We start from the raw sequence: 14324 nt of genomic DNA, 5'->3' as shown, positions 1-14324 counted from the left end.
GAAGAATACAGCATTTGTAGTCTTGCATTGCAAGTATGGATAATGACGTTTCTATACCATATTGGAAATCTGCATCTTGTGGCTGTATAGATAATTGTTTCGAATACTGCTAATGCTTTGGTCAAGGGTTGTCCTACACTGAAGTGTACCTTAGAAATAATGCATAATTCTCATAATGCCAATATGTATTTGCTTTATCAATAAAAGATTACTAGTATTCACAGGCTAAAACGCTGATGTATCCATTATAAAAAAAGGGTTGAAATAATTCTCTTTTTTACAGATCTTTTTAAACGAGACGAACATTTTGAAAAGGAAAAAAATATGTGGCCAACGAATTGTTCAGATAATGTAGACTATAATTAGCAACAATCATTCTTCCTGTAAACACGGACAATAGAATAATTTGTTGAAAAATTTGTTAAAAAATGCGAAACATTTTATAATTTGTAGTTTATCTGTGAATTTTTGTTTTCAAATTTCTTTTGTTATAAAATGGTTGACGTCATGCTATAACACAATCATCGGCTGACGAGTGAAAACTTTATATACGAAAAGTTATTTTGATCAATAAGTTGTTATCATAACAGTGGTTTATTATTGAAAAAACATTATAGTGCCTAACAAGATTTTGTGAGGTAGACGAAATTGACTTTAAAACGACCGTATTGACTTTTGATGTGCAGAAATAGGCAGATCGGACATATTTTGACTTTAGTTACTTACTTCTTAAGTTTGGGATTAATTGTAATCAACATATTCCAATGAGACTGAAAAATGCTTTTTCTTATTATGATAAATAATAATTTTACCTGCCGTAGTCGTGCGTAAAATATATTTCGGTATTTCTCTTACGAAAATGACTTGTTTAATGGAACAAAACGTATTATTTGTAAACTTTCTCTTTACTCTTCACAAAAGGCTTTTAAAAAATAACCTTTCAACTGTATATTACAAAAATTTTGTGAAAATCGAATAATTGGCAATTCTTACCTTTCATACCTTAACTTTCATTGATAAAACATAATATTGACTCGTCCAGTGTCCAGTTTGAAGGTCATTTTAGTTACCGTACACATTCATGCACGTTCTAATTAATCAATTGTCATGTATGAAAAGCATAAACAAGTTTGAAGGTAAACAAATAACAACTTAATCCAATCAAATTGCCTACGATTCAATAACAATGACCAGTCCACATCATAAAAATGTATAGGGGTAAACTGGGTAGGGAGAAAATGTCAGATATATTAAGTTCATTATTTTGCAATAACGAGTAAAAATTTGTTAACCAATAGATTTGTTATAATTTCATAAACATGTCGTTATGTATTGGTATAGTTTTTGGATCTTTCATTAGCGTATTTAAGGCTGTAGAAAGTTTGGCCTTCAAAAGTCAACATAATCATTGACTTTATAAAGAAAATTCACCTTTTTAAAACATTGAATGTTTCACAAATAATACGCGACAACAAAGCAAAATCATTTCTTAAAACACTGCAAAAAAAATAATTCTGATTGATGCAGTGGTATTGTCATAAATTGCAGTGGAGTGAACAGTGGTACATCAAACGTCGAATTCCCTCACACAATGTTATCACACACACTATAAGTTTATCTCATCCTTAGATTTACAGAATTTTCAATGTCACGTGACTCTTTTGTTGCTGATAGACTGTGGGTTCAACGGTGACCTGCTTTCCATCTCAATGGCAACTGTAGTTTGTCGATGTTTAAATCTCATAAATCGATAAAGGCGACAGGTAATCAACAAACTTGAGGGAATCGCAACCTCTAAAGTTTACTGATTTATATTTTAGTCTGGCTGGGGATTCATATGACCCAGACAAAAAGTTAAATCACAAAAATACCTTACTCTGAGGAAAATTCAAAACTAAAAGTCTCTAATCAAATAGTAAAATCAAAGCTCAAACACATTAAAGGTACACACATTCCATTATATTGTCACAAGTTAATTGTTTTCTGTTTAGTATTAAATTTATATTAAGATCCATTTTGTGCTTTTGACGTAACTCTGTGCTTATGTATCCCATCATACTTTGAACAACAAAATTATTTTATGAAGTGACTCTGTACCTATGTATCTTGTCATACTTTGAATGACAAAATTATTTTATTTATTAATATTACTTTTACTGTTAACCCCCTTTTTTGTGATATACATTTGACGTGACTCTGTACTTATGTATCCCGTCATACTTTGAACCACACTATTATTTTATTTATTATCATTAATTTAACTGTTAAGTCAGTTTTTGTTATATCTATTTTGCGTGACTGTATTTATGTATCCCGTCATACATTGAACGACAAAATTATTTCATGTCTACCTGTGCGAATTTCAAATGCGCAATTTTACACCGGTACTCAAAACCATCCATCCTTGATGGGTGCATTTTACATAGACAAATAAAATCGTATAATATAAGCAAAATGAGGATGTTAATTTGATGTATGCCTTTTTGTGCTTCTTCGTTACATTTGTTGTTTTTATAGTGATTAAGAGGATAACACAATGTTGACTGCTGTACCCCTATTTTTGACATTTTTACCAATTGTGTCTGTTTGTTTTGTTCACGCATCGGTGACAATATAATGGAATTTGATGCGACTGTCATACAAGTGACAGGTTTAGCTAGCTACAAAACCAGGTTCAATCCACCATTTTCTACATTTGAAAATGCCTGTACCAAGTCAGGAATATGACAGTTCTTGTCCATTCGGTTTTGATGTGTTTTGTTATTTGATTTTGCCATGTGATTATGGACTTTCCGAATTGATTTTCCTCTGAGTTCAGTATTTCTGTGATTTTACTGTTTTGCTACATCTTGTGATCAATTTTATTAGGCAATCGCCAATGGCAGTCAGCAGGGTTAAAGAACATCAGTTGTTTGACCTGTTAGTCAAATGCGTTTTGTTTAAATATACTTCTTCACTTTTTTGGTCTTTTGGAAAATGTTGTTTGTGCTGTATGTAGACCCTTCTACAACGAAATTTGTTTTACATGCACACGTATAAAAATTGCGGTTTTTATCCAACGCAATCATAGGTTTGAACGTAGTTTTCAATTTAGACTCGATTATATTTTTTCGTTTGGGCTTGTATCATATTTTTCCTGCGGTTTATATGATCCTTTCATCCTATATTGACTCAAGAAAGATTACAAACCTGTTCATGGCTATTTCTTTGTTATTCAAAGAAGAATTATATTTTAAGATACCTGGACGATTCTATTTAACAAAGGATGACTATTGTCCTTTTAACTTAAAGACCTGGTGCAGGTCTTTAAGTTGGGGTTGAATTATAAAAACTCACTCACGTTCTCACTAATGAGATACGCCCAATAAGTAACCAATTGGGGTCACGAAAGGAGAGAAAAATCCACCCGTCAACGTTGATTTCTTCATAGGAAATTGCTTTACAGCGAAACTCTTTAGATCTTACAACATGATACACTACAAAAAGTACAATAGACCTACAAACACTGTACAATTCATAAACATTTACACAACGTTCATAATTGTATTTTTGAAATAGCGTTATTTAACATGACATATTTAAAGCTTTATATTGAATGTGAAACTAAGTGTTGTCGGCTCAGCGACGGATTCTCTTCGGGGCAGCCTCTATGTTAACAATTTGGTGTGATGTGTCACGACTAGTTTTTTCCTCTTGCGATTGTACTTTCGTCTCTGTGCACGTGGTAGTTTTCTGCTTTTTGCCATATAAGATCTCTGATGACTCATTTTGTTGGAAGTTTGCTGTCCTTTTGTAACTACGAACAGCATTACTACGATGACCTAGAAAAAAATGTGTTATTTTTTAGTTAGAACTTGATAAGAAAAAAAAAAACTGTTCACTATATATATATGTAACGGTTGCATATTTAGAAAAAAAAAGGTAAAAAGAGCATTTATACCTATTCGATTATTTTTGAATTCTACAAAATGTTTTTTTAATGTCTTCCACGCGAAAATTGACTTATTGACTCCTTTCAAAAAATCTTTTTCGTTATCCTCATCAGTTCGGAATTTATTTTAATGTCTTACAGTTGAATAGTTTTAACAGTTTTGAATGATGTTCGAATTGTAAGTATAAACTTTTCATTATAATTTATAGTTGCAGGACAATTGCAAGGACCACAATTCCGTAAGAAAAACGTTATCTAGTTTATGAGGTAAAATGGTTCGACCGTTCAGGGTATTTTTTTTCGTTTTCAAAGCAGCATATAGTTATTCCGGGCGTACTGGTTATTTACAACTTTTGCTAGTACGACTTATTTTTTCGTATTTTGCCTTTATTATTGCTTTCGTTGTTCGGTTATACTGTGGCCAGAATATTCATTTCAAAATTCTCTCCCCTCCCTCAAGTTGATCTCAGCAATATGTTGAGCGGTTCTTCTCTATTTTTTTGAATCGATAATATCGAGCTATTTCTCTTTTATGTAAAATATGAATATGTCAATTCCGTAAAATTATATATCATAGTACGCACCAGTTGTCTCACAAATAAGTTGTTCCTCAACTCCTGCTTGGTATAGTCTTGTTGCTGTCGAAGCCCTTAAGCTGTGGTTTGTTCGCTTGCCTTCTAGTCCAACTGCTGTACACAGTCTTTTCACAGTTTTTTGCAAGGTATTATGACCTACTGGGACTTTACAAAACCACTGGTCTGTTGTAAAGTTGACTAGTGGTTTAAAATAGAATGCATCGACTTCATCTTTAGGACTGTAAATAAAAAAAAAATATTTACTATAGTAAAGAGGAACAGATCAATGAGTAATGAAATAAATAAAGGATTCTTTTTGTAAAATTATTTCATAGATGAATCAACTAGTCTTACTGTAATAAATTTTAGATTTAAAGAAAATAGAATAATTTGAGTGATAGTTTAATTTTGATTAAATTTGTATTCTACTGTAGCACATCAGTATTCAAACACACCTTTTCTTCTACGAATAAAAAAATATCATGGTTAAATATTCCTTTTAGTCGCAGAAATATTCAGAAGTTTATATAAAACAAGATGTGGTATAAACTGCTTTAATTTTTACATTACGCGCAAGATTGTTAAAGATAAAGTACAATTTGCCTTACACTTGTTATCGATTCCTAGGAGTCGATATTAAGAATTGAACGATGGACAGTCAGTGCGTGAATTTTTCTTGCTACCTGATTGGAAGATATTACGAGACGTGAATAATCAAAGTTTATTGATTGGTTAAGACAATCCAAACCTAGTAAATTTCCCTCAATCCCGTAGAGTATCGGATTTGTCCTCTCTATTTTAGCAATTAGATTTTGCCTGGTCATTAATTATGCATATTCATGATATTGGTACACAGGTAACTTTTATCTATAAATAGTCGAATCTACTGGAGTTTCGTAAACAACAACGTTAAACGATATACACTACTTCATAACGTGTGACCTCACGTGTGTGGTAAAATTTGTTGATTGATGCACGTGGCTATTCTAGTAAATGAATAAATCTACAAAGCGAGAGCACTTTCCATTTTCATCAGCTAAGAGTCGACTAGCCCTTTTTGAAAGGCTAATGCTTGTTTAAACGTTATCAGTTGAAAATTAAAAAAAAACATCAAACAATTAACATTCATCTTTAAAATGGGACTTTTCGGAAACTATAAGAGATAAATTGAATGTCATAAAGGAAACTGTTCGCATTGAGATATGTCTGGGATGTGAAATATGGATATTATGAGAAATGAGATTTGAAAATATTAATACAGATGTCAGCAAATTATCGTCACCATACCACTAGATATATATAGGGCTCCATGACGGATCTATGTGCTACGGAGAGAGTGCAAACCCCTCTTTTGATAGCAAACAAAATTTTAAAACTCAAGTTCATCACGATATTTACAAATTTTAGTACTAAATGATCCTACAAATTGTCGTCTCGCTTCGCTTGGCCTTACATTTCAATAATCAGAAATGGCACTCCTTTCATACTCTGGAAATCCGCTTACATTTGTGTATCATGAGAAATCATAAACTTTAAAAGACGGTAAGCGCCTCGAAAGCTGACGTCAAAAACAGGACGCCTCATTCGGTGCAGTAACAGATCCGAATTGAAAAGATTAAAAAATTGAAATAGATAAATGACACCCTATTCATTCTGTACATATTTCCCAATAAAAACATAGATTGTCTATTGCTTCGTGTCCAGTGGCAAATATTTCATGCATTTTAAGGACAACATTAACACAGATTTGTTGACTCTAGATAAAGTAAAGTGTTGATTCTTGTTTAAATATCGAAAAAAAACTAATTGTGTTATTGTATAAACATACCATAAGTGTTTGTACTTTTCAAACAGAGTAACAATACATCTGTCTGGGTATTCTATATTTTCATAAGCTTTGACAGTCTTTGGTGTATATTTTTTGTCTTTCATGCCGCCAGAATTTGTTTTGGATATGTCTTCCTTGTATAGAATATATCTTTTGTGTAATTCTGAATCAATGAATGGCCCTGTTATCTGTGGATTTTTGTTCAACCTCAAATTACGGTGTTCTTTACCGCCACGTAATGCAAAGTGTATACCAATTAAATACACCATTGTATCTAGCAGCTTTGGGGGATTATCCGACCCTATGACTGCTCTCTCCCACAATATGTTTTCCTCAAGACTTGAAATTGGTTCTGCCCTTCTTCGACTCGCGACACCTAACCCTTCTGCGGATCTTTTTTTCATCATAGAGTCCAGTACTTTGCGGCACTTGACATACGTAGGTTGGGTTAGTAGATTTACGGCTGGATCACTCAATCTGATTTGTCCTTGTATAGCCACAAACAACTGATACAAGGACGCTGACGGGTAGTCATTTCCATCGGTCTTCTTAGCTTCAGCTAGGAAATACTGCAATGCTGTGTCCCTTATACATGGTTCCATTTCAGTTATACTCTGTGTAATTGCTTCAACTGGGATCGGTAAATTGTCACTAACTGGGCGAGCCCTCCTCTCCTTCTGTCAATTACTGAAAACGTTATATCCCCATTTATAATGACATCGCGTCGATTGAGGAATTGCTGACTCTATTCAAGTCGAAATTTCTTCAGGGGTCACGGGTAGTTTATGTCTATACTCTGGACCATTTGCATCACTACAATTTGAGGTTTCTAAAATTGAAAAAAAAAAAAATACAATTTTATAGGTTCGAAAAAAAGTTGTTGTATATCATAGGTCATTAAAAAAATCGCATTTTAACTAGTTTTTAGTTCAAAGTTGTTTATAACAGTTTACTGAGGTTTACAGAGAACCATCTAATATTAATTTTGAAATGTATTTTATTCTTGAAATACCGAATCTTACCATGTTTTAAGATGTTTAATTTCGGGGTCTTCATATTGGTCCACATTAAGATTACATGGGTTTAAAATTTGACTAATTAGAAAAAAATAATCTAAGGAGTTCTTTGAAAGCTGAATGCAACCGTATATTTAGGTGTTATTTTACTTTAGGACTGTTTATTTTTTTACGCTAACGTCCAAAAGGTCCAAAGCTAAATCTCTAGGGGTTCTTTGGTATGCCAAATCCAGCAGTGCACTAAGTATTTAGAGTTATGTTTTTGGGTCAAGCTTTCAAGTTTGTCCAAATCGGGGTATGAAATAGAGCTTTGTTTATTTTAAACACAATTTGAGTATATTTGAGGTTCTGTAAAAAGCTTAATCTAGTTATGTATTTATATTTTGCATCTTGGGCTCTGTTATCAAATCGGACCACATAGAGGTACAAAGGATCCAAAATTAAATATATTCGTTATTGTAAAAATTTAATAAAAATATCTATCATTTTCTCCCTACCCAGTAAACCCCTATTACTTTTCATGATGTGGACCAGTCATTGTTATTGAATCTTACGCAGCTTGATTGGATTACGTTATTATTAGTTTACCTTGAAACTGTTTATTATTTTTCATGCATGTGTATTGAATAAATAAAATCAAAGTACTGAAGTACTGAACATCGGATGACCGCAAGGTCTTGTGGATGATGAAAAGCACTTGTCACAGAAAAAAAAAATCATATCTCTATACCTGAAACTGAGGTTTATGCACAGATATTTATTTTTTTCTGAGACAAGTTCGGGCGTTGATGATGAAAAAATAACAGGCTTGTTTGTTTTATAGCAATATACCAGTTACATGTATATATAATTTTCATCCATTTGTATACATCATTCTATTCTACTATTCTGATAAAAGTGCAGTGCAAATACATGGTTGACACTCTTCTGTAAAAAAAAATTTGATTTTTCCAAAAAGATTGGATATTAGTAGCATTCTATTTTCCCGCAAAAAAACAATTACTTAAGTTACCGGTACTTGCCGGGATTGTCGCAAAACGTTCTTGAGATATATATAATTCTTCCGCATGCTTATACACAATTTTTTGGTACGTGTGCATAGATATTATCAATGTTTTTTTTTTTAATTTTATATATTTATATCGAACGACAAAACATTTTCAAACTATTAATGTATGTTCTAAACAAAAATATTTTATCAGTATTCATTGAAGAAATGTATTTATAACAAACGATAAAGAATGTTAGTTTCAACTAGTTGATATCAGCGTATTTATCATATTTATAGATCGGTTACAATCCCAAACTAAAGTTACGTGAGCAAATTTATGAGATAGCAATACATTGGAATGACCTCAAGGTCATCTCGATGTAAAAATGCATGAATGTGAACAGTTACTTTAATAACATTGAAACTAGCCACTGGACTAGTCCGTGTCATTTTTGTTTATCAATTTAACTAAAGGTATGAATGTTATAAACTTCCTTTTAATTTATTGTCACAAAATGTTCCACATGTAGAGTGGATAAAAAAATATATATTGCCTATTCCGGAGAACAAAGAGAAAGTTTACAAATAAGACGTTTTATTCCATTTCACAACTAATTTTTCGAAGAGAAATGTCGAAATACACTTTACGCACGACTAAACCAGATAAAATTATTGTTTATCGTATACTTAGACTAAATAACATATGATTTTTACTGTATGATAATAGCATTAAATTAATGTAAATTCCATATTTTTCGAATTGGTGCTTAGCGGGCTGATATGAAAAGTTTATCACATGTTTCGATTGTTATCACATGCCTTTCCGTAACGTTATCACATGACATTCCGGTGATACTCGGCAAATTCCGGAAAATACACCTCAATGCTACGTTTTCAGTGAAAAACATAACGAAATAGTGTACAAAACAATTATTTAGATACCGTGAAAAGTATATTGTGTAAAATAATAAAAAAAAAAAAAAAATAAAAAAATAAAAATAAAAAAAAACAAACAAATTATTTTAAATAAATGCATTCTTTATAAGTTTCAAACATAATTTAGAAAGTTACTTTGAAAAAGGTTGACTTTTCCAAACAGTGTTCATTATGTATATTGTTGTTTGTTTTTTTTTTTATCGAGTCGTCCATATTAAAAATGTTTTCTCCTCTGTTAAGACATATGGTAGAAAGATTTGATACCGAATGTACTTAATTTGGGTCCGACGTCCGTGAACTTTTCAATCTTTGAATTTCTATTTGGGAACCACGTAAAAGGATCAATATATGAATCTGTTATTTTTCTCCATTGTTGAAGCATATGATAAAAAGATCATAACATGTCATTTTTCATATCGCATGCATTATCAGCCCTCGGTCAATATCAGCCCTCGAGCCATGCGGCTCTTGGGCTGATATTGAACCTACTAGGACTGATAATACATGCGATATGAAAAATGCCATGTAATAATCTGATATTATCTCAGCTAAGAAAAAAGTATTCGGTAAAGTCATGATTGATCTGTCTATTTTTCGAGATCCGTTGTGGAGGGGGCATGAAGTTTTACCTTAAGCCTGTCCGTCCGTCCGTATTAATATGTTATGAAATTTATTCAAAATGCTTATTACCACAAAGCACTGATCAATTTGCATTTTGGTTGCTTCACTTATATACTGTTTCCGAGTTTTGTCCCTTTACAAATGGACAGTAAGCAAATTGACTGGGTTTCTTTGGGTTTCTTTAGTTGTTCTGGATTTTGAAAATCCCATGATGTGTTCTCGATCCCGTATTTTGAACGTAAGGAAAAAATAATAAACTAATCAAACAATCCCATATTCCCCAAAAGAAATCTACCACGATTATTGAGAACAGAACTTTTACCAATATACTAGTAGTAAATAGATGAATGAAAGTCTATATATTGAATAACCGTGCATATCAGGGAATGTGCATCAACTTAGTTTGTAATTATCATAATAAATGAACTTAAAATAGAAGTTTATTGAAGATTTACGAGGATATGAGAATTCGAAGCCACTGTTCCGATTATATGTATTAATACTAAAATGCAAGACTTCAGATTCAATTAAAAGTACCTGGTATTGTTGGAAGAATCTGTATCTGTCTTTTCTACGGTAGTCTCCTCCTCAGACAAATTAAGAAAGTCAAGACCTTCATGGTGCGAAAAAAAACCCATAATCAACCAATTCCTCGTTTTCAAAGGCCCGAGAGAATTTATTTTGTGTAAAAAAGACATCGTCATCGCCGAGATTCATTATTACAAATGCCGAGAATGCATTTTCTAGCATGGTATTAATTCACACGCTAAATCACGTGAATTTTCAAAGACTTATTATGGATTGAGGTCTGATATAGATTTTTATATTATATTAGGTGCAAACAAAAAAAGTACCTTTCAATCACATATTCACATCTTAAGCACGTAGCTTTTTTTCAAAATAAAAAGTTAAAGCATGTATATTCATTATTTCTTTAATAAACATAAAACAAAATTATTTTTTTTAAGGAAGAAACTTAAAATATTATAATTTCTGTACGTTGGTGTCCATTTTTATCCATTCTTTGTTTCATAATCACATATGTATTGTATTGTGAACACTTTTAATTGCCATATACAGAAAGCACTGACATATGAATTATAATTAAATTATATAATCGCCTGCAAAAGGGAAAGAAGGTGTTTGAATTTATTAACAAATAAGTTATTTTGTGATTTTTTTAAATGGTTTGTAAGTTAGTAAAAGTTCAATTATAAGTTAATATTGAAATTAAAAGACCTACGAACAAAAAGGGGCATTAAAATATCCTCGCCCTTCGGGCTCGTGAATCTTAACAACCCTTTTTGTTCGTAGGTCTTTTAATTTCAATATTAACTTATAATTGAACTTTTACTATTACTTACTTAAAATTCAAGAGTCTATCTAAAAATGAGGGTACATTTTATATGGCCTTCCAAATACCGTTTCGATCCCTAACATCACTGAAGAGACATTTATTGTCGAAATTCGGTTTGGTGTACAAAAAAATATTAACACCTTATGTTTGTGGCATAACATCGTGGCCACAAGTTAATTGTTTTCTGTTTAGTATTTAATTTATATTAAGATCCATTTTATTATATCTTTTTATCAATTTTATTTGGCAATCGCAAATGGCAGTCAGCAGGGTTAAAGAACATCAGTTATTCGACCTGTTAGTCAAATGCGTTTTGTTTAAATATACTTTTTCACTTTTTTGGTCTTTTGGAAAATGTTGTTTGTGCTGTTTTTAGACCCTTCTACAACGAAATTTGTTTTACATGAACACGTATAAAAATTGCGGTTTTTATCCAACGCAATCATAGGTTTGAACGTAGTTTTCAATTTAGACTCGTTTATATTTTTCGTTTGGGCTTTTATCATATTTTTCCTCCGGTTTATATGATCCGTTCATCCTATATTGACTCTTAAAATTCAAGAGTCTATCTAAAATGAGAGTACTTTTTTCTAAAAAGGAGGGTAATTTTTATATGGCCTTCCAGATACCGTTTCGATCCCTAACATCACTGAAAACATTTATTGTCGAAATCCGGATCTGGTTTACTAAAAAAATATTGACACCGTATGTTTGTGGCATAACATCGTGGCCACAAGTTAAACAAAAAATTTTCTGTTTAGTATTAAATTTATATTAAGATCCATTTTGTTACATCTTGTGATCAATTTTATTTGGCAATCGCCAATGGCAGTCAGCAGGGTTAAAGAACATCAGTTGTTCGACCTGTTAGTCAAATGCGTTTTATTTAAATATACTTTTTCACTTTTTTGGTCTTTTGGAAAATGTTTTTTGTGCTGTTTTTAGACCCTTCTAGAACGAAATTTGTTGTTTTATATGCACACCTATAAAAATTGCGGTTTTTATCCAACGCAATCATAGGTTTGAACGTAGTTTTCAATTTAGACTCGTTTATATTTTTTCGTTTGGGCTTGTATCATATTATCCCTCCGGTTTATATGATCCGTTCATCCTATATTGACTCTTAAAATTCAAGAGTCTATCTAAAAATGAGGGTACATTTTATATGGCCTTCCAGATACCGTTTCAATCCCAAACATCACTGAAGAGACATTTATTGTCGAAATCCGGATCTGGTGTACTAAAAAAATATTGACACCGTATGTTTGTGGCATAACATCGTGGCCACAAGTTAAACAAAAAATTTTCTGTTTAGTATTAAATTTATATTAAAATCCATTTTGTTTCATCTTGTGATGAATTTTATTTGGCAATCGCCAATGTCAGTCAGCAGGGTTAAAGAACATCAGTTGTTCGACCTGTTAGTCAAATGCGTTTTGTTTAAATATACTTTTTCACTTTTTTGGTCTTTTGGAAAATGTTGTTTGTGCTGTTTTTAGACACTTCTACAACGAAATTTGTTTTACATGCACACGTATAAAAATTGCGGTTTTTATCCAACGCAATCATAGGTTTGCACGTAGTTTTCAATTTAGACTCGTATATATATATATATATATATATACAACTCGTCTAAACATCAACCCAACAATGTTAGATCTGTAAATTTGCTTTCGCAAATTTTTGGTTCTTCCCTCGCCGGGATTCGAACCCATGCTACTGTGATATCGTGACACCAAATCGCCTGCACTGCAGCCGTCCCGCTAGACCACACGACCACCTGGGCTCTCAAAAAAAGAGCTTTCGCTGGCCGTGTGTTACCTTTCCACGTCAGTTTTAATCTAGCGGCGTACTGCAGTACATGATATATAAGGCATGAAGATGTTATTGTTACAGATCAGCTAAATTATCTATAGTAAAGGATCCTACAAATTAATGTAATATACAGTCACAGAAAATAATTATATTTATAAGTACGTCTGAGTCAGTGACAACTCTACAACAGATGTATCCATCGGATCGCCATCAATGATGGTGATACATGGCTGTGTACATAATGTATATACAACTCGTCTAAACATCAACCCAACAATGTTAGATCTGTAAATTTGCTTTCGCAAATTTTTGGTTCTTCCCTCGCCGGGATTCGAACCCATGCTACTGTGATATCGTGACACCAAATCGCCTGCACTGCAGCCGTCCCGCTAGACCACACGACCACCTGGGCTCTCAAAAAAAGAGCTTTCGCTGACCGTGTGTTACCTTTCCACGTCAGTTTTAATCTAGCGGCGTACTGGAGGGAAGAACCAAAAATTTGCGAAAGCAAATTTACAGATCTAACATTGTTGGGTTGATGTTTAGACGAGTTGTATATACATTATGTACACAGCCATGTATCACCATCATTGATGGCGATCCGATGGATACATCTGTTGTAGAGTTGTCACTGACTCAGACGTACTTATAAATATAATTATTTTCTGTGACTGTATATTACATTAATTTGTAGGATCCTTTACTATAGATAATTTAGCTGATCTGTAACAATAACATCTTCATGCCTTATATATCATGTACTGCAGTACGCCGCTAGATTAAAACTGACGTGGAAAGGTAACACACGGCCAGCGAAAGCTCTTTTTTTGAGAGCCCAGGTGGTCGTGTGGTCTAGCGGGACGGCTGCAGTGCAGGCGATTTGGTGTCACGATATCACAGTAGCATGGGTTCGAATCCCGGCTAGGGAAGAACCAAAAATTTGCGAAAGCAAATTTACAGATCTAACATTGTTGGGTTGATGTTTAGACGAGTTGTATATACATTATGTACACAGCCATGTATCACCATCATTGATGGCGATCCGATGGATACATCTGTTGTAGAGTTGTCACTGACTCAGACGTACTTATATATATATATATATATATATAGATTGCCTAACAATGTAATTTTAACACACTATTTAGTATGTAAATATAAGAATGTTTAAAATATTTACAAAATGATGAAAATAAACGCAATATTTCGCTAGACCAACTAGCTTTATCAAGCGTGCATCTATCCAGGTGAAAT

The 14324-nt window shown here is 32.6% G+C and overlaps 1 protein-coding gene across 1 annotated transcript; it reads right to left on the bottom strand.

The window, feature by feature from the left end:
• Positions 1-3542: 3542 nt before the first annotated feature.
• LOC143049225 (zinc finger MYM-type protein 2-like) lies at positions 3543-7068 on the bottom strand. Its single transcript, XM_076222935.1, has 3 exons — positions 6335-7068; positions 4516-4745; positions 3543-3821 (listed from the first exon to the last, which is right to left on the bottom strand). Exons 1-3 carry the CDS (start codon positions 6934-6936, stop codon positions 3619-3621), a joined length of 1035 nt encoding a protein of 344 aa, XP_076079050.1. The 5' UTR covers positions 6937-7068; the 3' UTR covers positions 3543-3618.
• Positions 7069-14324: the final 7256 nt, after the last annotated feature.

Source organism: Mytilus galloprovincialis, chromosome 10, assembly GCF_965363235.1.
Source record: "Mytilus galloprovincialis chromosome 10, xbMytGall1.hap1.1, whole genome shotgun sequence".
In the NCBI taxonomy this organism is placed as follows: Eukaryota; Metazoa; Mollusca; class Bivalvia; order Mytilida; family Mytilidae; genus Mytilus; species Mytilus galloprovincialis.
This window is presented reverse-complemented; position numbering and strand designations above follow the sequence as displayed.

Bases quoted from the DNA above. Each gene is read 5' to 3' on its own strand.
- LOC143049225 (XM_076222935.1), bottom strand. From the start codon at position 6,936: ATGGAACCATGTATAAGGGACACAGCATTGCAGTATTTCCTAGCTGAA. The intron at 4,746-6,334 runs GTATGTTTATAC...TTTTATTTACAG, and splicing joins GAAAAGTACAAACACTTATG to TCCTAAAGATGAAGTCGATG. The intron at 3,822-4,515 runs GTGCGTACTATG...ATTTTTTTCTAG, and splicing joins ACTTATTTGTGAGACAACTG to GTCATCGTAGTAATGCTGTT.